General features: G+C 40.8%; 4 protein-coding genes across 6 annotated transcripts; 3 read left to right on the top strand and 1 right to left on the bottom strand.

The window, feature by feature from the left end:
• The first annotated feature begins 130 nt into the window (after positions 1-130).
• LOC104416970 (putative calcium-binding protein CML19) lies at positions 131-870 on the top strand. The gene has a single exon (XM_010028299.3). It carries the CDS (start codon positions 354-356, stop codon positions 783-785), a length of 432 nt encoding a protein of 143 aa, XP_010026601.1. The 5' UTR covers positions 131-353; the 3' UTR covers positions 786-870.
• Positions 871-11720: 10850 nt separating this feature from the next.
• Positions 11721-12485, top strand: LOC104416960 (putative calcium-binding protein CML19). Its single transcript, XM_010028292.3, has one exon. The coding sequence runs from the start codon at positions 11968-11970 to the stop codon at positions 12397-12399; it is 432 nt and encodes a 143-aa protein (XP_010026594.1). The 5' UTR covers positions 11721-11967; the 3' UTR covers positions 12400-12485.
• A 1343-nt stretch (positions 12486-13828) lies between these two features.
• LOC104416929 (uncharacterized protein At3g27210) lies at positions 13829-15964 on the top strand. 2 transcript variants are annotated; one of them, XM_039306546.1, is made up of 4 exons: positions 13829-14175; positions 14352-14729; positions 15000-15083; positions 15283-15964. In XM_039306546.1, the coding sequence occupies exons 2-4, from the start codon at positions 14579-14581 to the stop codon at positions 15594-15596; spliced, it is 549 nt and encodes a 182-aa protein (XP_039162480.1). In that variant the 5' UTR covers positions 13829-14175; positions 14352-14578; the 3' UTR covers positions 15597-15964. The 2 variants fall into 2 exon arrangements, with proteins under 2 accessions (XP_039162480.1, XP_018721668.2); XM_018866123.2 differs by having other exon boundaries at positions 14242-14729.
• Positions 15965-16155: 191 nt separating this feature from the next.
• On the bottom strand, positions 16156-22954 carry LOC104416942 (conserved oligomeric Golgi complex subunit 2). 2 transcript variants are annotated; one of them, XM_010028277.3, is made up of 11 exons: positions 22099-22954; positions 19957-20292; positions 19285-19446; positions 19028-19127; positions 18722-18928; positions 18401-18509; positions 18021-18221; positions 17734-17838; positions 16784-16909; positions 16556-16690; positions 16156-16471 (listed from the first exon to the last, which is right to left on the bottom strand). In XM_010028277.3, the coding sequence occupies exons 1-11, from the start codon at positions 22832-22834 to the stop codon at positions 16358-16360; spliced, it is 2331 nt and encodes a 776-aa protein (XP_010026579.2). In that variant the 5' UTR covers positions 22835-22954; the 3' UTR covers positions 16156-16357. The 2 variants fall into 2 exon arrangements, with proteins under 2 accessions (XP_010026579.2, XP_010026586.2); XM_010028284.3 differs by having other exon boundaries at positions 19957-20287; positions 22142-22953.
• Between the last annotated feature and the right edge of the window lie 124 nt (positions 22955-23078).

Here is a 23078-nt window from a genome sequence, read left to right as displayed (position 1 = left end):
AAGAAAATCCGCACGTAGCGTAGACAGGGTTGAAATTTCATGATGCCTTTTTTTGCGGCCGCTTGAAAACCTATCGCCTTGTCAAGCTTGCGTCCGCACAGAAATCTTTTCTGTCCTTCCTCTCTCCTTCTCTCTCTCTCTCTCGACTTTTTTTAAAGGGAAATCTCACAGCAACTTCTGCGCTCTATCCCCGCTGCTCTCTCTTCCATGCCTCACGCGGTACACTTACCATCTATATAAGCTCCATGCTCGACCATGCAAAATCTCAACTCCGCCTTCGCTCCTCTCTTCTCTTGTTTCTGTCTTTCTTAGTTCTAGCTGAGTAATCTCGCTTTTCTGTGTAACGTCATAACATGGTGAGGCTAGCTGAAGCTGAACAGTACGAGCGTGTGTTCCGGTGCTTCGACGAGGATGGAGACGGTAAGCTTTCGCCTTCGGAGCTGAGGCGACATGTGGGCTTGACCGGCGGAGAGCTGCTCCTGAAGGAAGTGGAGGTCGTGGTCGAGTCGCTGGACTCAGGCGGCGACGGCCTCCTGTGCTTGGAGGACTTCGTTGGGTTCATGGAAGGTGGGGGCGAGGAAGAGAAGATGGGTGACTTGCGAGAGGCGTTCGGGATGTACGTGGCGGACGGGTGCGGGTTCATCACGCCCAAGAGCCTCAAGAGAATGCTCTCTAGGCTCGGGCAGTCCAAGTTTGAGGATGACTGCAAGGCCATGATACGTCATTTCGATCTCGATGGAGACGGTGTGATCAGCTTCGATGAATTTAAGGTCATGATGATGTAGACATTTCACTGTACATGAGCTTGAATTATTGTTTGATTTCATATTATGGAACATCCGTTCATATTGAGCTGTTCTTCTTGCTTCATTTAAATGAGTTTCTCCGACATTTACAGTTCAGGCAATTTGCCAACTGCCCACCATCTGAATTGGAATATAATACGTGGAAATGACAGGATTATCAGAGAAATAAACGAGAAAAATAATAAGGACATTATAAATTTACTTGGTTCGATCCGAATATCAGTACCTACGTTCATAAAGAGCTAGCAGCGAATAATCCACTATAATCAGATAATTAAAGTTCATAATTGTTCACACACTCAAGTATTTCCCACACTTAAATTTAACTCAAAACCCAAAATGTTTATAAATAAACAACTCACTTGGACATAAATTCACTACACAAAATTACTGTGCGGTCAAGCTCGAAATAAAAACACACGCGACTCTCTTCAGCTTGACATGTGCGGCTTGCGGCTCTTTTTCCTTATTTTGCTTTCGTAGGGCTTCGGCGGCACAACCTCTTGGAGACGTTTGCTTTGTATATATGGATGCCCAAAAGTCAAAGTCTTGACTTGGGCCCACCACCCTTTTTTTTTTGCTCCACGTGCAGGACTTCCTACGTGCGGCTCTCTTTCCTCTTGTAGGGTTTCAGCCGCTCTATGTGCGGCTCTCTTTCCTCAATGTGGAATATGTGCGCCCAAAGTCAAATATTTGACTTTGGCCCCCATCATGGATAACTTGCACGAATTCAACTCCTCTGGATAGAAGAGGAAACTTTTGCTCCTTTTATTTAATTTTCCTCATTTGTACAGCTATAAGGAGTCCAAGAAAAATAAGGGCTTCTTCATCCAATTTTAAAATCCACTTGGGAAATCTTTATCAATAAATTCGATTTGACAAATCGTTATCTGAATTCAAACTCGAGACATTAATTTAACAATTCTCCACCTTAATTCGATGTTTGAAATCAAGTTATAGTGCTTATCATCCATGCCGCTCTCCCAACACCCCAACGAGCGCTCACTTTCCACAGACTCCAATAGAGCTCAAGTAGAGCTTGAGCTTTGCCAAAGAAACAGACTTAGTCATCATGTCTACCGGTTATCTGCTGTAGTAATCTTTTTAACAATAACATTACCCTTAACTGAGACATTTCGGATGAAGTGGTACCTAATGTTGATATGCTTCGTTCGCTCGTGATAAACTGTATTATATGCCAAACATATCGCACATTGGTTATCACAGTGTATATCCACACTTTTCTATTATAACCCAAAGTCCTAGAGCAAATTTTGTAACCATATCGCCTCCTTCGCTACAAAGGTTAGCGCTATGTACTCTACCTTAGTAAAAAACAAGGCGATGTGATCCTGTAAGAACGATTTTCAACTAACTACACCACCCGCTAGCGTAAATACATACCCTACTAAAGACCTTCGATCATCCAAGTCACCGGTGTGATCCGAATCCACAAAATTAGTGGTCTCATTGCCATTGTTGTTCCTCCGATACACTATACCCACGCCTGTTGTCCTCTTTAAATATATGAGGATCCATTTTACATCTTCCCAATGAGCTTTACCAAGACGTTTCATATAGCGACTAACCACGCTCACAACTTATGAAATATCAAGCCTAATGCACACCATAGCATACATAATACTACTCATGGCACTAAAATAAGGAACACGGGACATATACTCATCCTCCTCTTTAGTTTGTGGTGATAATTTATCTAAAAGTTTAAAGTGTTTCGCTAAAGGTGAACTTACAGATTTTGCCAACTACATATTAAAATGTGCTATTATCTTCTAAATATATTTCTTCTAAAATAGACATAAAATTCCTACAGCCCTGTCACGTAAAATCTCCATACCCAATATTTTCTTTACAGCACCTAAATCTTTCATCTCAAATTTAGTATTTAACCGCTCATTCAGCACATCAATATCAAACATATTCTTAACTGCTATCAGCATATTATCAACATAGAAGAGTAGATAAATCAAAGAACCATTCTCTAATATCCTAAAGTAAACACAGCTATCCATCTGACTTTTCGAATAGTCTTGACTAGCCATGAAAGCATTAAAATGTTTATACCACTACTTAGGAGACTATTTCAATCCATACAAAGATTTCTTTAACAAGCAAACATGATCTTCCTTACCTGGAATAACAAATCCCTCTGGTTCCCTCATGTAAATTTGCTCCTCCAACTCCTCATGAAGAAATGCAGTCTTCACATCTAGTTGCTTTAACTTGAGATCCTGTGAAGCAATTAAGACAAGTAAAACACGAATAAAAGTATGTCTTACCATAGGAGAGAACATCTCATTTTAGTCAATGCCCTCACATTGTGTATATCCCTTCGCCACAAGTCTCACCTTATACCTCGCTGCCTCGACACTGAAAATGCCATCTTTCCGTTTAAATACCCATTTATTTTCGACAATCTTTTAGCTCTTGGGTACTTTGACCAGCTTCCATGTCTGATTTTGATGGAGTGATTTCATCTCTTCACTCATAGCCCTAGCTACTGTGACGACTCTGAACTAGCCATCGCCTTAGAGTAAGTCGAAGGCTCATCTGTCTCCACATCATCACCTATAGTTAATGCATAAGCAATATTTGCATAACCATAATGTACCGGTGATTTAATGTGCATTCTTTGTCTATCTATGGTTACAGTGTACTACGGCTTTGCTGGTTGTTCACTATCACCGACTTCAGAAACTGCGGCTTCATATGTAGTCTCAACTTCTGTTACATTCAAGGTCTCCGAAGTCTCCACCTGAAGCTCCCCCTCACTAATGATACCATGATCTGTCTTCTCTGCTGGTTGTGTCTCAGAACTTATCCGTTGAAGCATTGTAGTATCGTCGAAGATCACATCTTTGCTGATTAGAAAATCGGTGATCTAAGATCAATGCACCATAGCCGGTAGCCTTTCGCTTCATGTGCATAACCCAGAAATATGTATTTCTTCCCCCTTGGCTCAAGCTTACCATCACTCGTATAAGTATACGTAGGACATCCGAATATACGTAATCCGGAGTAATCAACGGGTTTCCTCGACCATACTTCCTCAAAAGTCTTCCACTTAATAGCAGATGATGGAGATCGATTAATTAGGTAACATGCCATGTTCACTGCTTTGGCTCAAAATTCATTGCTAAGTCCTGCATGTGAAAACATACATCGAGCTCGCTCAAGCAAAGTTCTGTTCTTTCATTTTGCCGTTCTGCCACGCCATTATGCTGTGGTGTCATAGGTACTGTGCGGTGTCTCACAATACATTCTCTCTCGCAGAACTCGGTAAAATCTTTACCATAGAACTCCATGCCATTATCGGTTCTCAGGCACTTGATTTGTTTATCTGATTGCTTCTCAATCAATGCCTTAAATTTCTTGAACCGATCGAACACATCATATTTGTGCTTCAGAAAGTATACCTATACATTCCTTGAATAGTCGTCGATAAATGTCAACATATATCGAGCACCTCATTTAGAAGGAACCGAAGACAAGCCCCAAACGTTTGAATGAATATATTCAATTGGTTGTTTGGTCGAATGAGTAGTTATAGTAAACTTAACTCAGTGCTGCTTCCCAAAGATGCAGTGCTCACATAAGTCCAGCTTCCCTGTCTTTTGACCCTTCAACAACTCCTTTTCACTCAGTATCGTCATACTTGCCTCACTCATGTGCCATGAACGCACATGCTATAATTGAGTCAAGTTAGAATTTGACTCACCTGATGAAACTACAGTGGTTTTAGTCATGGTCTCTCCCAGTAGATGATAGAGAGTATTCACTTTCTTCTCATTCATCACTGTCATGGCACCTTGAGAAATTTTTAGTACTCTACCTTTAGCGGTGTACCTACACTCGATGTCATCGAATGTTCCCAAAAAAATAAGGTTCTTCTTGAGCTTCGATATATGCCTCACATTTGTCAATGTACGCACTACCCCATTGTGTATCCAAATCCGAATTGTCCCTATCCCCACAGCCTTATAGAATGCGTTATTGCCCAAAAGAACTCTACCAACATCTGTAGTCTGGTAAGTAGTAAACCAGTTTTTATGAGGCGTCGTATGATAAGAACACCCCGAATCTATCACCCATTTGTCTCCTGATGAAGTAGTAGTCACACATAAAACATTTTCTGTATCACTATTGTTCCCCTCGGCAACATTTGCTACACTACTTATGGCATTCTGCCTATCAACTTTGCTCCTCCATTTTGGACAATCTCTCTTAATGTGCCATTCCTCGTGACACTCAAAGTATTTCACGCATCCCTTGGATTTTCTATGGCTTAATTTTGATATGCTTTTACTCTGCTACTACTAGGCCCTCGATGTTGTTTTCTACCTCGAATTGTTAGTGCTTGCGCTACTTCTTGCGCCAGATCGTCATTTCGCAACTTTCTTTGCCACTTCTTAGAAAATAATGCAGACTTTACCTCTCCTGAGGTAATTGTAGTACGCTCTTGTAACAACGAATCAGTAAAGTGCTCCTATGACTTTGGTAAAGAGACTAACAATATCATGTCATGTTCTTCATCATCAAGTATCTTACCAACGATGTCCTTCAAATCTATCATGAGTTTACTAAATTGATCTAAGTGGGTTCTGATAGACATACCCTTAGTATATCTAAATTGAAACATCTTCTTCAACATGTACAAGTGATTGTTTAAACCTTTCTTCACATAGAGTGCTTGAAGTTTTGCCCATAATGCTGCGGCATCCTTCTTCTCAGCAACCTCTATTAAAACTTTATCCGACAAATTTAACAGAATTGTGCTCTTTGCTCTTTCCATTATCTTTACCCTCTCATAAGCTTTCATTATAATATGTAACTCATCTTCACCATCTAATGCCTTAGCCAAACCTTGGGTTATCAATAAAGCCCGCATCTTGATGCTCCATAATACAAAATTGTTGCTCCTATTAAACTTCTCAATTTCAGATTTCCTCTCAAACATAATTGTAATAACATAATTTCCAGATAATAATCAGACAAGCAAAAGCTCCAAATCACAATCAAGAAATTTGATCCCAAGCTCTGATACCAATTGTTGGAATACAATACATGGGAACGACAGAATCTTGCAATTTACTTGAACGTGAAATCACCAGAGAAATAAATGAGAAAAATAATAAGGACACCAGAAATTTATGTGGTTCGATCCGAGTATCGATACCTACGTCCACGGGGAGAGCCAGCAGCAAATAATCTACTATAATCGGAGAATTAAAGTTTACAATCGCTCACATACTAGAGTGTTTCCCACACCTAGATTTAACCATAAACCCAAAGTGTTTATAAATAAATAACTCACTTGGACATAAACTCGCTGCATAAAATTACCGCGAGTTCAAGCTCGAAACAAAAACGCGCATGACTCTCTTCAGCTTGACGTGTGCGGCTTGCGGCTCCTTTTCTTTCTTTGCTTTCATAGGACTTCGGCGGCACAACCTCCTGGAGACATTTGCTTTGGAGATGTTTGCTTTGTATATGTTTGCCCAAAAGTCAAAGTCTTGACTTGGGCCCACCACCCTTTTTTTTGGTTCCACGTGCAGGACTTCCCAGGGGCGGCTCTCTTTCCTCTCTTGTAGTGTTTTAGCCGCTCTACGTGCGGCTCTCTTTCCTCAACGTGGAATATGTGCTCCCAAAGTCAAATATTTGACTTTGGGCCTCACCATGGATGACTTGCACGAATTCAACTCCCCTGGATAGAAGAGGAAACTTTTGTTCCTTTTATTTAATTTTCCTCCTTTGTACAACTATAAGAAGTCCAAGAAAATCAAGGGCTTCTTCATCCAATTTTAAAATCTATTTAGGAAATCTTTATCATCAAATTCGATTTAACAAATCATTATCCGAATCCAAACTTGAGACATTAATTTAACAGTTTTATCAGGTTGGGGGACTAGATTCCCACCTTGGATTGTCTCGTCGAACCTCTAGTCAATTACCTATGCAAAATGTACCATTGGACAACTATCATTTGAAATTCGGGAGAAATTGAGTTAAAATGTCTAACCTCAAAAGTTTAAATTGATAGATGGAGGAAATCCACACGTGCATAAAGAGCATGTAGACCTCATTGTATATTTCAACACATTCTCTCACTTGCAAATTGGATTTGGAATGACATGTGAAATTTGACTATAAGGCTAGACACATACATGAAAGATGTAGATCGTGGGTTGTGATGTCATGTTAAGAGTTATGATATAAAAGAGAAAAATGTAATGTTCTGTAAATTATCAAATGAAAAAGGACAAGACTCATATACAGAGAGAGAATGCAATTCAACTTAATTATAACCGTAATCCTAAATATAATACATAAGATGGTGAAAATGCATTCTTAAGGTAATTGAAGACGACATGGAAATAAGTTACGCGGAGGTGTAAATACTAACCAGGAGAAAAGGCTGGCCTTAATTCTTATCCAACTTCGATTTTGTACATAACCAAATTCAAGAGGTGTCTTCACCCGCGCGTTGTGCGGATGTCAGATGGAGTCGATGCATATTATCTTGAACAACGCCAATTGAGAGTAGTTGCAAATGTTTTCTCCCCTTAAGAGAAAACTAACACAATCCAAGTGAAATGTGATTGTATCAAATGCAAGAGTTATCATATTTGTTAGTGATATTTAGAATACTTTTGAAGATTTTTTGTATCTCTCTATTTGATTTGCGTATCTTTATTGAAATATTAGAGAAAAATTCAAATAAGGGCTTGAAATGCCTTCATTTCCTCAAATAAAGTCTTGAAATGAACATATGTCAAATAAGATGTCAAATAAGAGTCTGAAGTGCTTTCATTTTCTCAAATAAGTACTTAAAGTGGATATTATTTCAAATAATGGCATGAAATAACGATATTAGTCTCAAATAAGGGCTTAAACTCACTAGCCACGAAGGGCAATTTCATCTTTTAATTTTTTTCCTTTAATTTTTTCCGTTCTTTCATAAAAAAAACTAAGTAAATCTAAAAATTAAATATATATATATATATATATATATATATATATATATAAAAGGAAAAACACAGGCCATCACCTAATTGTCGATGGGCACCGCGATGACAGCCGACGAAGGTCGACGACCCCCTTCGACCAGAGACCAGGTGACCCTCTCCCGAATCTAGGCAAGGGTCGCTAGCTAGGGGTGTGCATGGTTCGGCCGGGCGGTTCCCGACCTAGAACCGGGAACCGCCCACTAAAAACCAGTTCTAAAAAATTGGAACTAGAAATCGCCTACTAGTTGCATGAATCCATTCGGGAACCGCACCGTTGGTTCGGTCTGGCTCCCAGATGGATCCATAGAACTGGTCCAACCTCCACACCTTCCCATTTTCGCCTTCAACTGGTCGCGACCCTCACTCCTCTTCGTCTTGGCCACCACCACCATCTTGGCCACCGCCTCCGTCGTCTCTCACTCCTCCCTTGAGACTGACAATGAGGACAACAGGGATGATGAGCTGTTCTTAGACCCAGAGTTTGCCCGTCCCCAAAGATGAGGATGATGGGGGAGAAGCTTGAGAAGGGGGATGAGGAAGAGGGGAGGTAGAAGCAAGACAAGCTCAACAACAAAGAGGACAATAGTGACAGTGAATGTGGAGGTGATGACAACGTGGAGAGGGAGTTCAAGTTCAAGGGAGGAAAATAGAATTAACTCACTATTTCGCCGAATTCAAACTAGGACTTAAAGGGAGATGAGTGGATCCGGAGATAAATCAGAGAGGAAGAGAGAGCTTGGGGAGATTTTGAACTGAAAGAGATGAGATGGAGTAGGAGAGTAGTAAATTGAGACAATAAGGTGATTTGAGCCATAAATTTTAGATTTGCTAATTTCGAATTATTTTAATATTAAAAATTAATATATTATTATAATATAATTGGTCCGGTCCGGTCTAGGTGGGCAGATCCACCCATGGAACTGGGAATCGAATCGGTTCCCTTAAGAACCACTGGTTTCAAGCGGTTCCGATTCGGTTATGAGCAGTCCAGGTGAGTCTCGATTCTTTTGCACACCCCCTATTGCTAGCCCTCACGCCGGCCCTGTGGCCCTCATCCAGGGCCCTTGAATCTCGTTGCCTAGGTTTGGGGGTGCTAAGCGAGGTTCGGCAACCCGTGCCCCAGATTTGGGAGAGGGTCATCGCCCTCTCCTATTTGGCTTTCGCCTTTTGTCAATGGGGGTCGCCGAGCCTTGCCCAAGTGTTGGCGACCTCACTAGCAATCGTCGGGTGATGGGGGTGGCGGCCATAGGTTGGAGGGCGCCTATGTGTGCCCCCCGCTTTTTTTTTTTTTTTTTAAAGATTTAATATAATTAAATTTAAATTGTGTATGGACAAAAATATCCCCGATCGGTCAAAATTTTTTGTTCATCGGTGAGGCTAGGCCTTCATTTGAAATAAAATCTATTTCAGGCATTTATTTGAAAAAATGATAACATTTCAGGCTCTTATTTGCAATTTTCCTAAAATATTATTTTATTTAGTAATTTCATAATTTATTATAATATATCGAAATATACTAAAGTTTCTTGATTCTCTCTTCCGCAATTCTATTTGTCAGCTTAGTGTCAAAGCTAGTGGATCTTAAAGTGCATCGGGTGCACTCCCAAGTGCCCATCCGGAGCTCATTTAGCTTTTGCTTCTTCCTCTTTTTGCCCGATAGGACCAACCATCCTCCGGTCAATGTCGAATCCAATATTACTTTTGTTGCATAGTCTGCAGAGCCCTCTCATATGAGGAAGTGCTTGTGGTCGTGCTTTTAGCTTTTGCTTCTTCCTCTTTTTGCCCAATAGGACCTACTATCCTCCGGTCAATGTTGAATCCAATATTACTTCTGTTGCATAGTCTGCAGAGCCCTCTCGTATGAGGAAGCGCTTGTGGTCGTGCTTATGGTTGTGCTTCAATGCCAACTACAATGGCTGCATCACCTCGTCGAGCCTTTCACGAAGGTGGCTTTTCTTTTTTTATACTAGTTGCATATGTTGCATCGCTCAGTAACTAATTTTACAAGCCATTTGCATAGGTTGCGTCGCTCAATTATTGTTTTGCAAGCTAGCTGCATTGGCCACTTTCTATCTCTCCTCCGGTTCTCAATATTTCGCATGTCATTTTGAGAAGCGATACCATCGCTAGACTCGCCACTCTCGGGCCAGCTAGATTTGGAAGTTTTGCCATGAACAGCTGCCGAACACCACATCATCCACCATGTCTTAGCTGTTGGACACCGTTTAGACTTGCATTTAGACTCAAGTTGACATTTTCAATACACCTTGAGTTTGAGGGGAAATATTAGAGATTTTAGGATGATTCTGATGGTTATCTGTATCTCTCATGATCGTGTGAATATCTTCAATGACTCTACATATTGTGATTGATATGTTATCATATTTTATCATCTCATAAAGTTTATAAATAGGTTGATGTAATATTCATTATAATATATTGAAATATACACAATTACTCTCTTCTGCATATCTTTCTTATTTCTCCACTTGGTTTAGTTGAAAAATAATGTTGCGGAGGAGAGAATCAAAGAACTTTAGTATATTTTGATATATAATAATGAACATTAGATTAGCCTATTTATAAGCTTTATGAATGATTAAATAAGATAACATATCGATCAATATACACATAATCAAAGAGAAATATGGGCGTAATTTTGAGAGGTACAAAAAGTTTTATTCTAAATATCTGTAACATCCCCTCAAATTCAAAGTGCATTGAAGATGTCAACTTGGGTTTGAATTAATGTTGAATAGTGCCACAAAAACTTGTTTCTCTAATGACACCGCGGTGCATCGGGCTCGTTGATTCGTGGAGTGGTGGTGTGTGGGGTAACATCTTCCAAATTTGGCTCGTTTGAGCATGGCAATCTAGTGGTGGTGTTGACTTCTCAAAACGACATGCAAAAGGTCGAGAATCAGAGGGGAAATAGCAAGTGGCTAGTGCGGCTAGCTTGTGAAATAGCAGCTGAGTGACACGGCTTATACGACTGACTTGGAAAATAGTTATTGGGATGCGGCTTGTGCAGCCGGCATCGAAAGAAAGCGACCTCCATGAAAAAGACTCGATTGAACGATGCAGTTGGCCTGGAAAATAGTTACTAGGATGCGGTTTGTGTGGCTAGCATCGAAAAAAAGCCACCATTATGAAAAAGGCTCGACCAAACGATCCGGTTGGTGCGATTAGCGTCAAAACACCACTATTATAGAAATGACTTGATTAAATGCTTCCTCATACGAGACTTGTGTACATGAAGTGAACACTATTGAGAGGCGATGATGGGGATGGATTTATTTGGATGTGCACTTGGGTGCATGGTGTGCACTTAGGTTTCCATGGGATTGAAAGCTTTGATTCCAAGTTGAGAAATAAGAAAGATATGCGGAAAATAGTAATTACGTATATTTTGATATATTATAATGAAGATTACACTAGCCTTTCTATAAGTTTTATAAAATGGTTAAATAAGATAACATATCAATCTAGAAAAGTACGATTATAGAGGACATTCATAGAATTTTGAAAGATATAGAAAATTATCAGAATTATTCTTTATATTTCTAACATTACTAAATGTACTTTCCTTTAGTATTGTCAACAAGTTTTGAAAGATGATTTGCATCTTCTTTTATTTTGAAATCATAATGATTTCTATATAAATCTCGATTTTTTTTTTTTTTATATCATAATGATCTCATCTTACTGTTTCATCCAATTGAAGATTCCTCCCACCCAGTGCTTTGCGGAACCGTCGACGAAGTTTCCTTTAATCAAGTGGGACAAGACAATCCGCACGTAGCGTAGACAGGGTTGAAATTTCATGATGCCTTTTTTTGCGGCCGCTTGAAAACCTATCGCCCTGTCAAGCTTGCGTCCGCACAGAAATCTTTTCTGTCCTTCCTCTCTCCTTCTCTCTCTCTCGACTTTTTTTAAAGGGAAATCTCACAGCAACTTCTGCGCTCTATCCCCGCTGCTCTCTCTTCCATGCCTCACGCGGTACACTTACCATCTATATAAGCTCCATGCTCGACCATGCAAAATCTCTACTCCGCCTTCGCTCCTCTTTTCTCTTGTTTCTGTCTTTCTTAGTTCTATCTGAGTAATCTCGCTTTTCGGTGTAACGTCATAACATGGTGAGGCTAGCTGAAGCTGAACAGTACGAGCGTGTGTTCCGGTGCTTCGACGAGGATGGAGACGGTAAGCTTTCGCCTTCGGAGCTGAGGCGACACGTGGGCTTGACCGGCAGAGAGCTGCTCCTGAAGGAAGCGGAGGTCGCGGTCGAGTCGCTGGACTCAGGCGGCGACGGCCTCCTGTGCTTGGAGGACTTCGTTGGGTTCATGGAAGGTGGGGGAGAGGAAGAGAAGATGAGCGACTTGCGAGAGGCGTTCGGGATGTACGTGACGGACGGGTGCGGGTTCATCACGGCCCAGAGCCTCAAGAGGATGCTCTCTAGGCTCGGACAGTCCAAGGCTGAGGATGACTGCGAGGCCATGATACGTCATTTCGATCTCGATGGAGACGGTGTGATCAGCTTCGATGAATTTAAGGTCATGATGATGTAGACATTTCACTGTACATGTAATTAAATTGTTCTTTGATTTCATATTTATGGATCATTCGTTCATATTGAGTTGTTCTTCTTGCTTCATTTGAATTTCTCCTCCACTTTCTGTTCACACAATTTGCCAACTGCCCGCCATCCGAACAACTAATTTGAGAACTTGTCAGAAACTGTTTTATCAGGTTTGAGGACCGGATTCCCATCTTGGATTGTCTCGTCCGACCGTTAAGATGGTTAATTACCGGTACAAAATCTACCCGCCAGACGGGGTCTCGTTTGTAGAATATCATCTGACATTTCCGACAAGTTGGAACTATTAACAATTTTTCTTGACCTATTGTTAACACCAGACCCAAATTCTAGACCCAAACCTAAAAAAATCCAAATTGCCAAAACTGGGCCACGACGATACAATTAAGTTTCCAGTGGTATGACTACATGATGCGTGGCGAGGATTGATTGACTCAAAATATGCACGATAGTTAAATAACCAGTCAATGAAGATCCATTGAATGAGGATAATCGTAGCTATGGTATCAAGAATAGTTACGAATCATCTCTAGCGGTCATATATATATAGAATGACGTCATTTTTTGAGTGATGTCTTGTTTTATATGTAATTAAATTTATTAACGGATTTTGAGAAGCATAAACATTTATTTGTACTTCAAAAATTACCAATCGGTTCTATAAGTTACCAACATTTATTTTTGTAGCTTAATTACATAATGACATTTCTAACTTTTATGCGAAATTACCAACCTTTAGTTTAGTGATTCACTAACATTTCTCCCGTTAAGATACTAATTCTATATTAGCAAATAATACTAGAGTCGCTCACCAACTTTTATTTTACTATTTCAAAAGTAGTACATGATGGCGTCATAATCTACCAACATATCACCGACATATGAAGCTAATTGCTCGTGCATATCACCAAATTTTTTTTGGTAATAGTTTAGCATGTCTGTAACCAACTCAATTAAACGTGTTAAGCTATTGGAATGATATGTAAATCGGAAAATTTAAATAGATGTTGGAAAGTCAATTAAATTAAGATTAGTAGTTTCGTACAAAAATTAGAAACTTCAGCGCTCTGGTAAGCTACGAAAACGTTTGGAAAGTTTGTTAGGAATGGTTGGTAATATGAGAGGATCAAATGAAATTTTTCTAGAAGTGTTAATGAGCATACAAGTGACTAGTCAAGCAACCTGTCAGTCAACTATCTTGTTACCAGAGAATTGATAGTTACACATTTTCACGAATTTACCAAATGGAACAGTGTATTTTTGCCTCGCAGAGGACTAAAATGTTCGTGGACATGGACTCGGATTTGACACTCATACTTTTCGGAACAAGAATATGTCTCGTCCCTTACTCATTTTACCAATAATGTGATGGACAAACAAAACCAATCACAAAATAGGAGTTTACCAGCCCAGGAAGTCGTGATTTCTATGTCCGACGTGCCGTGCTGGTCCCGCTTTTGTTCGGGTTTTGCAGCGTTTCTCGTTTCATGATCAGCTAGGTCCGGTGGAACGAGTTTATATATGATGACTGCTTGTGGCTGGGGATACTGTCACTGTCTCAAGACGTGCAAGCATGGTTCTCTTCCTTTACATCCGTGCAGGGACGTCCGTGCTCAACTGTAATAAGAGGAGGATAGCTTCAGTTGGTGGAATATGAACTTGCGTATTTAATGGGATTAGTCCCTCTGAACGTTTGGCAGGTTTCTGAGCAGACCCGGAACAGGAACCTTCTCTTCAAATGACTAAAGTAAGGACATTTTCTCTGTTTTATATTGGTCAAAATGCACCTCCCGATCTATGTTTTCTAGCGCAGGCCTCGGGCATATTTAATTCTGGATTATGCTCTGGCTTCGGAGTTTAACACTAGAGCCGGTTGTCCTTTTCAACGACAAAGATGACGAGACAATTCTTCTTTTTTTTAAGGAGAAGAAGAAGAACAAGAAGCAGAATTATATAATAATGACAGCCTAGATGGGACCCAGATAGAGATTTGCAGGTTTGTCAATGAAGCAACCAGATTTAGAACCAGTTTTCAAAGCTTTCTGCCCACCTGATTCCAGCTCCACTTGTCATTCTCCCTTCTCTCTCTCTTTTTTTTCCCCTTGTGGTCGAGGTGGATCAAGAGAGGGATCGGGAAATTCCCGTCGCTGATGGGTGCCTGTGTTTCGATCGATGATGATGCTAATGGGAGGGTGGCAGAGACGCGCCTGATTCGGTCTCCTTCTCAGCTGGATGGGGCCTTTGTTCCCCAAAGCAAATTCGGTTCTCAGTATTCGATCACATCATCATGGACGACTACAGGTTCGGCTCATACAAAGTGTTTGTGAATTACTAGCTATCCATCCATATCAATCGAATTAAAGATTCTCACAGGAGTAGCCCCCTTGGACAGGCATGCCAGATGCTACCAGCTTTGAAAATAATTATGCTGTCATGAATCATGTCGTGATGTGTAGTTAGCACAGATATATGCCTCCTGTTTTGTGAAATACTAAGACGATTCCGTAATTATATGCACAATCAGACTTGCACTGGATCCATTCATCGCATGCTGCTTACCAATTGCTGCAGGTAGTAATAAAGAGGAGACGTTTTACGATGCACGAGCATGGCCGGATTCCAGCTCTGAGGATGATTTCTTCAGCGTCAACGGAGGTACTACCGATTAATCTATTTTGGTACGATCGCGGCGTAGATTTAGTTGCTGTCTTTGAATGTTGGAAATTGCTCCTGTGGCAAAATTCATGCCAGATATGAGGCATCTCAATCCGTTGGCTAAACCTTCCATATCCTCCATGTGTTGTCCTTGCTTATTTTCATTATCAGATTTTAAAGAAACACTTTCCCCCTGCAGATTTCGTTCCATCTGGTGCAAGCAGTCCGATTCATCAGAGAAGCTTCGCTGGCTTCCCACCTGCAACCAGAACTGTGTCTTTGAGCAGAAGCAGCTTTTTCAAGCGTGAATTGTCATCGTTTACAGAGAAAAAAGAGCCCCTCGATCACGGCAATGTCCTTCCCGACCCCAAGTACAAGAAGGAGATACAGCTGGTTCAGTTCTTCCAAGACAGATTTTGGACCAATCAGGCTGGACAACTTGATCATGACAGCCACCCTCACAATCGAGGCATAACCCGTGGCAAGTCGATGTCAATGCCAAAAGGTCGTTAAATGCAATCTCCTAGGGCTGACAAACATACCAAATTTTACATGTCTTAGGTGACACGGCATCTGCTCGAGAGCTAAAAGTCGATGATGCTTGGAGTTGGAGAGAGCTCAGATGTCCCGCCGCATGCCATCAGAAGATGTGTGAGTTTTGACAATCTTGTATGAGTTACCAGCTCCTACATTTGATGCATCCTGCGCCATTATTGGAAGTTCATAATTTTTTGAATTGATGAGAGATCAAAAACGAATTTGTTTAGCATGTCCTGGTTGATCTCTAATTTGTGGATAGAGTATTGTCCTCCCACAACAGCTTTTTGTGTGTAAAATTGAAATCTTTCACGTAAATTCAGAAGCTTTTTGAGTTGACAGAAGTGAATACACTGGCAATCTGAATACAGACAAATTGGCATCTGTACATGTCCAAAAGTGCTCGGTCATACCAAAACCAGTTGGGTCTGTAAATCATCTAAGAAGCTTGTCTTTGACGGTTTACCGAGACAAAGACAGCGGATCCACTGCCAGCGATGCCATTTCATGTATTCTCGAACACAAAGGCCGACAGTTTCTACTACAAGATTTTAAATGATCTTCATTGTATACGAACGAATGAAACATCCAGTGTGCAAAACTGTTCCCCTCTGTGAAAGTTTTTAGTCCCTCAAGTATAGATCCACAAGAAGCTGTTCTCAATGAAAGTGAAAAAGGCAACTTATTTTACACGATATAATCCAACTTTGCACCCAGAAGTCAAATGCCTAAATGATCTAGAAACTGATCACATTTTGCCTGTCCGGAGGAGCAACACACTGCCATAAGGAACGATACGCTGGGATATCAGCTGCTTCAACTCCGAGCACAGAAAGGTTGCGCCCATACTCCTGCTCGAGAAAAACTTGGCAGTTATCATAATTTGCTAGTGAGTAACTCAGAAATATATCAACTTTAGATAGAGGGAGACAAACCTGAATGTCCAGGAATAACTGCATACAGATCTTATCCGTGTCAGACACATTTTGTTCTGATACATCCGAGCTTGCTCCAGCTCGTCTCTGTGCACCCTGACGTATTCTTTGAAGCGAAGATTCTGTTTTCCTAGCCTATATTGACAAACAGAAGATTGATCTCTACTTTGAAAAACAATCATGTAAAATTGGACATTTCAGGGGGAAAAATCAGCAGAAAGTACTTACCACATTAACAAGGTCAGAGGCCAATTCATTGTAGCGGCCGGTAACCTCAGTTGCAGCACTCAGTAGCAGTGCATTTCTAACATCTGTAGTCAAGTATGCATTTGCACGCTCGCCTTCCAGAAAAGTCTGTAAGATAAGTGGTTCACCATAAAACACCAGAAGAAAATTGTCTCATTTATGCATAGAGCCAAACATCAAGATAGAAATACTAAAACAAAACACATTATTCTCCCATGAGGAAATAATCAACCCATGCTAGGAGATATGCTAGTGTGTATCTCCTATGCTTCATTATCATTAATGGGCCGTGGAAATTACTGTGGGACTATTCATATTCGAAAAGCTACATATGACATCAGCAGTTCAACATGCATGCAAAAAATTGCTGCTCATTGAGAAACCATTAGCTTAGATATTCAATGGATCGCACTCTTTGTTCTTCATTTTTCTCCCTTTCTCCCATCCCTTCTCAACTTTAGGCATGTCTCCCCAAAAATAAGAGAACATAGAGCATGTATGAGTCTAAAACTTGATGCCCCACTCCTCACACATACATGATTTTTTCTTTCCCCACACAGACTATTTAGATTCTTTTCACGTCTAAACCCTGTATTTGACAAATTTAGCACAGGAAAGCAAGTATACTTTGCCGATGTGAACAACATCAAATAAAATAATGTGAATATAGTGAAAATCGATTCCATAGAGGAGATCATTTGGTCCTAGACAACACTTGAGTCCAAATAAGAGGTTCAAGGAGAGAGGACACCAATCTCTTTCATCTAAACATGACTTAAATTGTTGCTCTTTCATCAGTCTATACCTGCTGGCTTTGTTATCAAAACTGCTAGAAAGTTCCACTACACTTGGGGCAAGACAGATACATCTGGAACATCAAATGCTGGAGTAAGATGAACAAAGTAGAAGAGGTATAATAAGGGAGTGCATACCTTCAGGGGACGCAACACGCCTGCTACGTATGGTGAATGCCTGACAGGAAGAGGTTTATTCGTCATCCGGTAAGTCGCTGTTATCCCCTTCAGCTGCCTTAAGTCCTGTATATTTTCATAAATTTTTATAAAAAGTTTCAATAAACGCATTTGATTAGACAAATACCACATGACAAATCGCTACAAGTCAAATCACCCAGTATCATCTATTGTGTTAGGACGACTTGAACATGAAAAAAGAAAAAGCAGATTCAAGTACTTCTAATAAAAAAAATAAGACGAGGCACCTCAACAGACTTCTCAACCAGAGCTTCCACAATTGCATTGATGATTGAAGGTACAATGTCATTCAAGGATTTTCCTCCCTGCAAAATGCTGTCTTTCACAGAATCATGAACTTCGGCAGAGCACGAAGAGAGATGCTGAAGCACAAGGCCCAGGTAATCACCACAGACTTCTCTTGCAAGAAAACGTACATCATGAATAACCTGAAAATCGAAAATTAAAATAATTCTTAAAAGCAAGTAGGAACTGCACTGGATAAGCTAGGCCATTGAAGCTTCTTTGAAAAACTGGACATTTACTCCTTGATTATCAACTCACAGAATAAATATGACTTGAATGAATGAAAAGGTCTCATCAAAAAGAAAAAAAAAGAGAGGCATACATAGATTAAGTCATCGTGCGAAGCAGCGATAGCCCACTCACATCCGGGATGCGACCCCGTAGCACCCATCTTGCGAGCGGCAAGTCCAGATGACAACCAATTAGAATACCTGTTATGCAAATCTATGCAGTGAATAAAGAGATGCGTTTAACAAACTAATCAACTCATGCAATGCACAAGTACAATTCTCCTTGATCAAACGAAAAAAAACAATTCACAATAATCTTAATATTTTCCAAAAGGACTTGACTCTATGATATATATAGATCTTTTGTATTCATGGATTGACATGGTACTATTAACAGGGAGTTAACTTCTGACCTGGAAATAAGCTGCAAAGATAAGCGCAGAAACTTGTCAGAGCAGGAGAGAATGAGAACATCATCTCTCCAGCAGGATTTGAGGCTATCCAACAGTGTAACACTTTGCTTCAACGTCAGACTTTCTTTGTCAGGACTTAGATTCTGAAGTGGTACAAGACTAGTTGTCGTAAGTGCTGAATCTAATGCCCCTGCTATCTCCTGCAATCTGAGGTAGTAATATCAGAAACGATGTCCCATTTTAGAAATGTCAAAAGTCATTCTCTGAACATTGGTAAAGGAAGAAAGATGTGAAGCTTGTGCTAACCTTAACGAAAAGTAAACCCCAATATTCCATTGCTTCATGAACTCTAGATAGATTGCTTCTCCACGAAATTTAGCAACAGCAGATCTGGATGGACAGTAGCCTTGCATGACAATTGGATGTTTCAACAAAAATGAGCAATCTAGTTGCTGTCTACTCAGAGTAATTAAGATGCTTAGCAGATCAATTCAAGATTTATTATTTATTTTGAAGTCTAACATCTAGTGTGAATTAAAAAGAGAGGAATGGGGAAGCCCTACCTTCCAGATGAGCTAAAAAATCGAGACTTGAATTGTAGTTTTTTAAGAATTCTGTGGGTCTTCCTGGAGAAAAGGCACCGGGCTTTGCCTTTTGAATAGCAACCAGAACCTCTTTAAGGATTGAATTAGCCAAGAAATCAAATACATGTAAGCCGGAATTTTCTGCACATGGCAACAACAGAATACTCATCAGAATCTACTTACTGTATAAGATCCAGATGAATAGATACAAAATACATTGAGAAGGGAGGTTGAAATCACACAGAAACAATGCTACTGTCGTGTAACAGATTGAGGTCACAGGACAAGTGGATTTGTGGTGCCAGAAGAATGGTTATGTCCATGTTTGAGATCTTTGACAAGAATAAGTACACTCCACTCTAACAAGCAAACAGAAAATTCAGATCTAGTCTGAGTGATCTAATAAAACAATTAGGTGCAGCAGCCATAAGGACAGAATTATATGGTTTGATACCCAAAGGAAAACCAAGGAGACAACTGGTTCGGCATATCAGACAGAAGATTGGATAGGAGAAGAACAAGCAATATATAACCAAAGGCAGACCAAGTAAAACCAAGGAGACAACAGATCTAGCAAGTAAGCAAACTGTTATCGGACAAAAGATCAGATGACAAAAGAAGAAGCAATAAAAAACCAAAGGCAGACTGTACCTGTGGAAGCAATATCCAGTAAAAATTTACAATCTTCTCTTATACTTTGCTTAATTGATTGGTAATCACTTTCAAGCGCATCTCCTGATGCTGCCACTCCGGACTGTCCATATGGAATAATTTTCTGTATCACAGGAGCCACGACAGTGGTCCGGAAAATTTCTTCAGCACTAGTGGTGTTATCGATAGCAGCATATGCACGTAGACAATTGTAAATTGCATTGGCATCTTGATGCTCCAACCCATCTACAAAACAATGAGCCAAGCTTGCATCAAGCAGCCTGCTGGCATTCTGAATCCTCTTCTCCATGTTCTCAACAAAAGGTAGGTCCTGTACTGGCAATAAAGAAACAAGAATGAGTAGAAAACAGACCTATATAAAAAAAAAGGAGCAAGTAGAAAGCATAGAGCAGTTGTTGAAAAATGATAAGCAATAAATGTACAGAATTTGCTGTGGCAACTCCATCATACAAATCGTATCTCTGCATGGGAACTGCACCGTATTATTACAGTGACAAGCAATCTTTAAAGAGGACTAGAACTAATGCACAGAGGTACTATGCAAATAAACTTAAAGATTGGAGACAGCAATAGTGCTGGGCTTTATTTTTTGGGGGATATTCATTGGATTCAGAAAGGTACAGCAACAAGGGTTTGCATTTAGAAAATAACAGTGAAACAAGTGTTAAAAAGAAAACAGAGGCACACTTAGCTCACTCCCCACTATATTTTGGTAGGGATGGAACTGTGAAAACCTGGAGGGATCGAGTAGGCAAGCTCTACAGTGCAGCATTTTAGATGTGTTAAAGTTATTATATTAGATAGCTATAATTGCTAAATCCGGGGTAGCTTGGGCAGATTTTTTAAAATTTCTAGGCTGAGTGAGACGCCTTTGACTTCTTTTCAAGACGTGATTAAGGCAAGGGGTTTCCACGCAACGCACAACTTAGCTCTCAGAAGAAATACTTATTGCAATTAAAATAGAAAGCAGTTCTGTTTTTCTTTTTGCCTTTTTTCTTTCAATTTTTTTTGGGGGGGAGGGGTCAGAAAGGAGCAAAAATGCCCTTAAAAGTGCAATTGCGAAGCAATTCTGTTTTCTTGCTATAACATTAGCACACGGGAATAAATGGAAGCATTACATCTAGAAATGAAATACCGGAGATAACAGAAGCAGTCGAAAGAACAAATAACATATCAGCTTTTGATGCTGTAGTGTTATAAATACGTGATGTGCATATAACTTAGCCACAGTTTTTAAGTGCTTAGTGCTGAATTATTTATTCTTTTTGAAGAAATGGAGCATGGACATATGGACCTGATTTCAATGTAATAAATTTAGACTGCAACATTAAGACAATAACCAGCATACGTCAGAGCTGCCAATGCAGTTGAATTGGACAGCATTTATGCCATAGTTGAAGCTTCTATTTTTGCATTAAAACTGAAACAGGTATTATGCAGTGCTACCTCTTCAAACCTAATTGCATTCCTACATAGAGGGAGAACAAGACTTGTAAGACATTCCTCATGCACTATGCACAGTTCTATTTAATTTACTTTTACATGCAGATATACTAAGAACCAGAACTCCAATGAACATGGGTGCCAGAGTTAGTGATCTCCCAGATTCATGAGTCACACATGTAATCACAAAGTGAGTAAATCGTACTAAAAGAGTTCCATCATGTGGAATCAGCCAATTCAGCTTCATCCACTTCTTAACTCAAGAACTAAGAGGAGATTCAATAGGCTAGAGATCTGCAACAATGTTCAATAGAAGTGGGCATAAAATTGCAAAAGATATTGATTCCAAAAAGCTAGATCAGCAGCTAACTCTGATCGAGGTCCTATAAGCTAGTGTACGTCCTTAATGGTGTCGCAGTCCCAAGCTCACAGCAGCAAGGTATCAATGCAGCTAGATGTGTCTTGAAGTTTTGCAAAATTATGCTCTTTCCTGATTCAGTGTCAAAATTCTTTCCTTCAGAACTCAATACTTTCATCATGCAGATGTGATGGACGGGTTATTGGCTGCAGCAAACCCAAATTGGAGTCAAAGACTCCCAATTCATCGGATATCCAAACCACCATGTCACATATTTCCATAATTCTAAAGAAACAAGACCAATCCTCTCAAGAATTCACCTTGCCGATAGAGATAGACAGAGACACAGACAGAGAGAGAGACCTGTGCGTGAGCTATGTAGAACTTGAGCCGATTCATCTCACTGGCAATCCTCTCCAGAAGCATGCTTTGAGTCTCTCGTAGATTCGTTCCATTCTCGGCAGCATGACTCAAGGACACTCCGTTACTGAGGGGGGATCCGTTCTCCGCCGGATTCACATCCCCATTCGACCAATCGGCAGGCACGCTCGGGAGCTCCTTGATCAGCTTCTCGACCTTGGACACCACGTGGAACGTGTCGAGCAACAGCTCCAGCACCTCCCTCGCGGACGCGGCCTCCGACCGCTGCCTCAGGCCGTTGCGCAGGGCGACGAGCGATCCCTCCACGCTGCCCCGGAACCCCTCGATCTTGTCCCGCAGCTCCAGAAGCGGGGCCCGCATCCGCACGATCGCGGCGTCCACGTCGACGAGCTTGGTGCTGAGGTTGACGAAATCGTTGTAGTCGCGGTTGATGAGGTCGATGAGCTCGTGGTTGAGGGAGGAGAGGTGGCTCCGGAGCTCGGACCGGAGGGTGTCGAAGGGGACGAAGGTGCGGAGCTCGGAGATGTAGGACTCGGAGTCGAAGTCCCCGGAGAGGAAGGCGGAGGGCTTGAACCAGAGCGGGTGGGAGTCCTGCGGGTCCGAGAACAGATCCGCGGCCGATCTCGGCGCCGGCGCCGGGGGCGGCGGCGACGGCGACGGGACGGATTCCACCATATCGGCGCAGGGTTTTTGCCGGTGCTCAACCGTTCGAATCTCGGGCGAAATGCCGGCGACTGCGAAGATCTGCGACACTGCAGCCGGAGCCCGAAGAAGAGGAAGAGGAGGACGACGGCCGAAAATATTACTCGTCCTAAATTTATTATATTTTATTAATTCAATACTAAATTTTTCAATTTTATCAATTTAGTTTTAAATTTCTTCATTTCTTACCAATTCAGTTAATCTTAATTAGAAAACG

Source organism: Eucalyptus grandis, chromosome 2, assembly GCF_016545825.1.
Source record: "Eucalyptus grandis isolate ANBG69807.140 chromosome 2, ASM1654582v1, whole genome shotgun sequence".
Classification (NCBI taxonomy): domain Eukaryota; kingdom Viridiplantae; phylum Streptophyta; class Magnoliopsida; order Myrtales; family Myrtaceae; genus Eucalyptus; species Eucalyptus grandis.
Note: the sequence above shows the minus strand (reverse complement) of the source record. Positions and strands in the feature narration are given on the sequence as shown.

What these genes read in the sequence shown, in the direction of transcription:
- LOC104416970 (XM_010028299.3), top strand. Translation starts at nt 354, where the DNA reads ATGGTGAGGCTAGCTGAAGCTGAACAGTACGAGCGTGTGTTCCGGTGC.
- LOC104416960 (XM_010028292.3), top strand. Translation starts at nt 11,968, where the DNA reads ATGGTGAGGCTAGCTGAAGCTGAACAGTACGAGCGTGTGTTCCGGTGC.
- LOC104416929 (XM_039306546.1), top strand. Translation starts at nt 14,579, where the DNA reads ATGGGTGCCTGTGTTTCGATCGATGATGATGCTAATGGGAGGGTGGCA. An exon ending in ATCATCATGGACGACTACAG is followed by an intron (nt 14,730 to 14,999) that starts GTTCGGCTCATA and finishes CAATTGCTGCAG; the next exon opens with GTAGTAATAAAGAGGAGACG. An exon ending in TTTCTTCAGCGTCAACGGAG is followed by an intron (nt 15,084 to 15,282) that starts GTACTACCGATT and finishes TTCCCCCTGCAG; the next exon opens with ATTTCGTTCCATCTGGTGCA.
- LOC104416942 (XM_010028277.3), bottom strand. Translation starts at nt 22,834, where the DNA reads ATGGTGGAATCCGTCCCGTCGCCGTCGCCGCCGCCCCCGGCGCCGGCG. An exon ending in ACTGGATATTGCTTCCACAG is followed by an intron (nt 19,447 to 19,956) that starts GTACAGTCTGCC and finishes TGCCATGTGCAG; the next exon opens with AAAATTCCGGCTTACATGTA. An exon ending in CCTCTGACCTTGTTAATGTG is followed by an intron (nt 16,691 to 16,783) that starts GTAAGTACTTTC and finishes TTGTCAATATAG; the next exon opens with GCTAGGAAAACAGAATCTTC.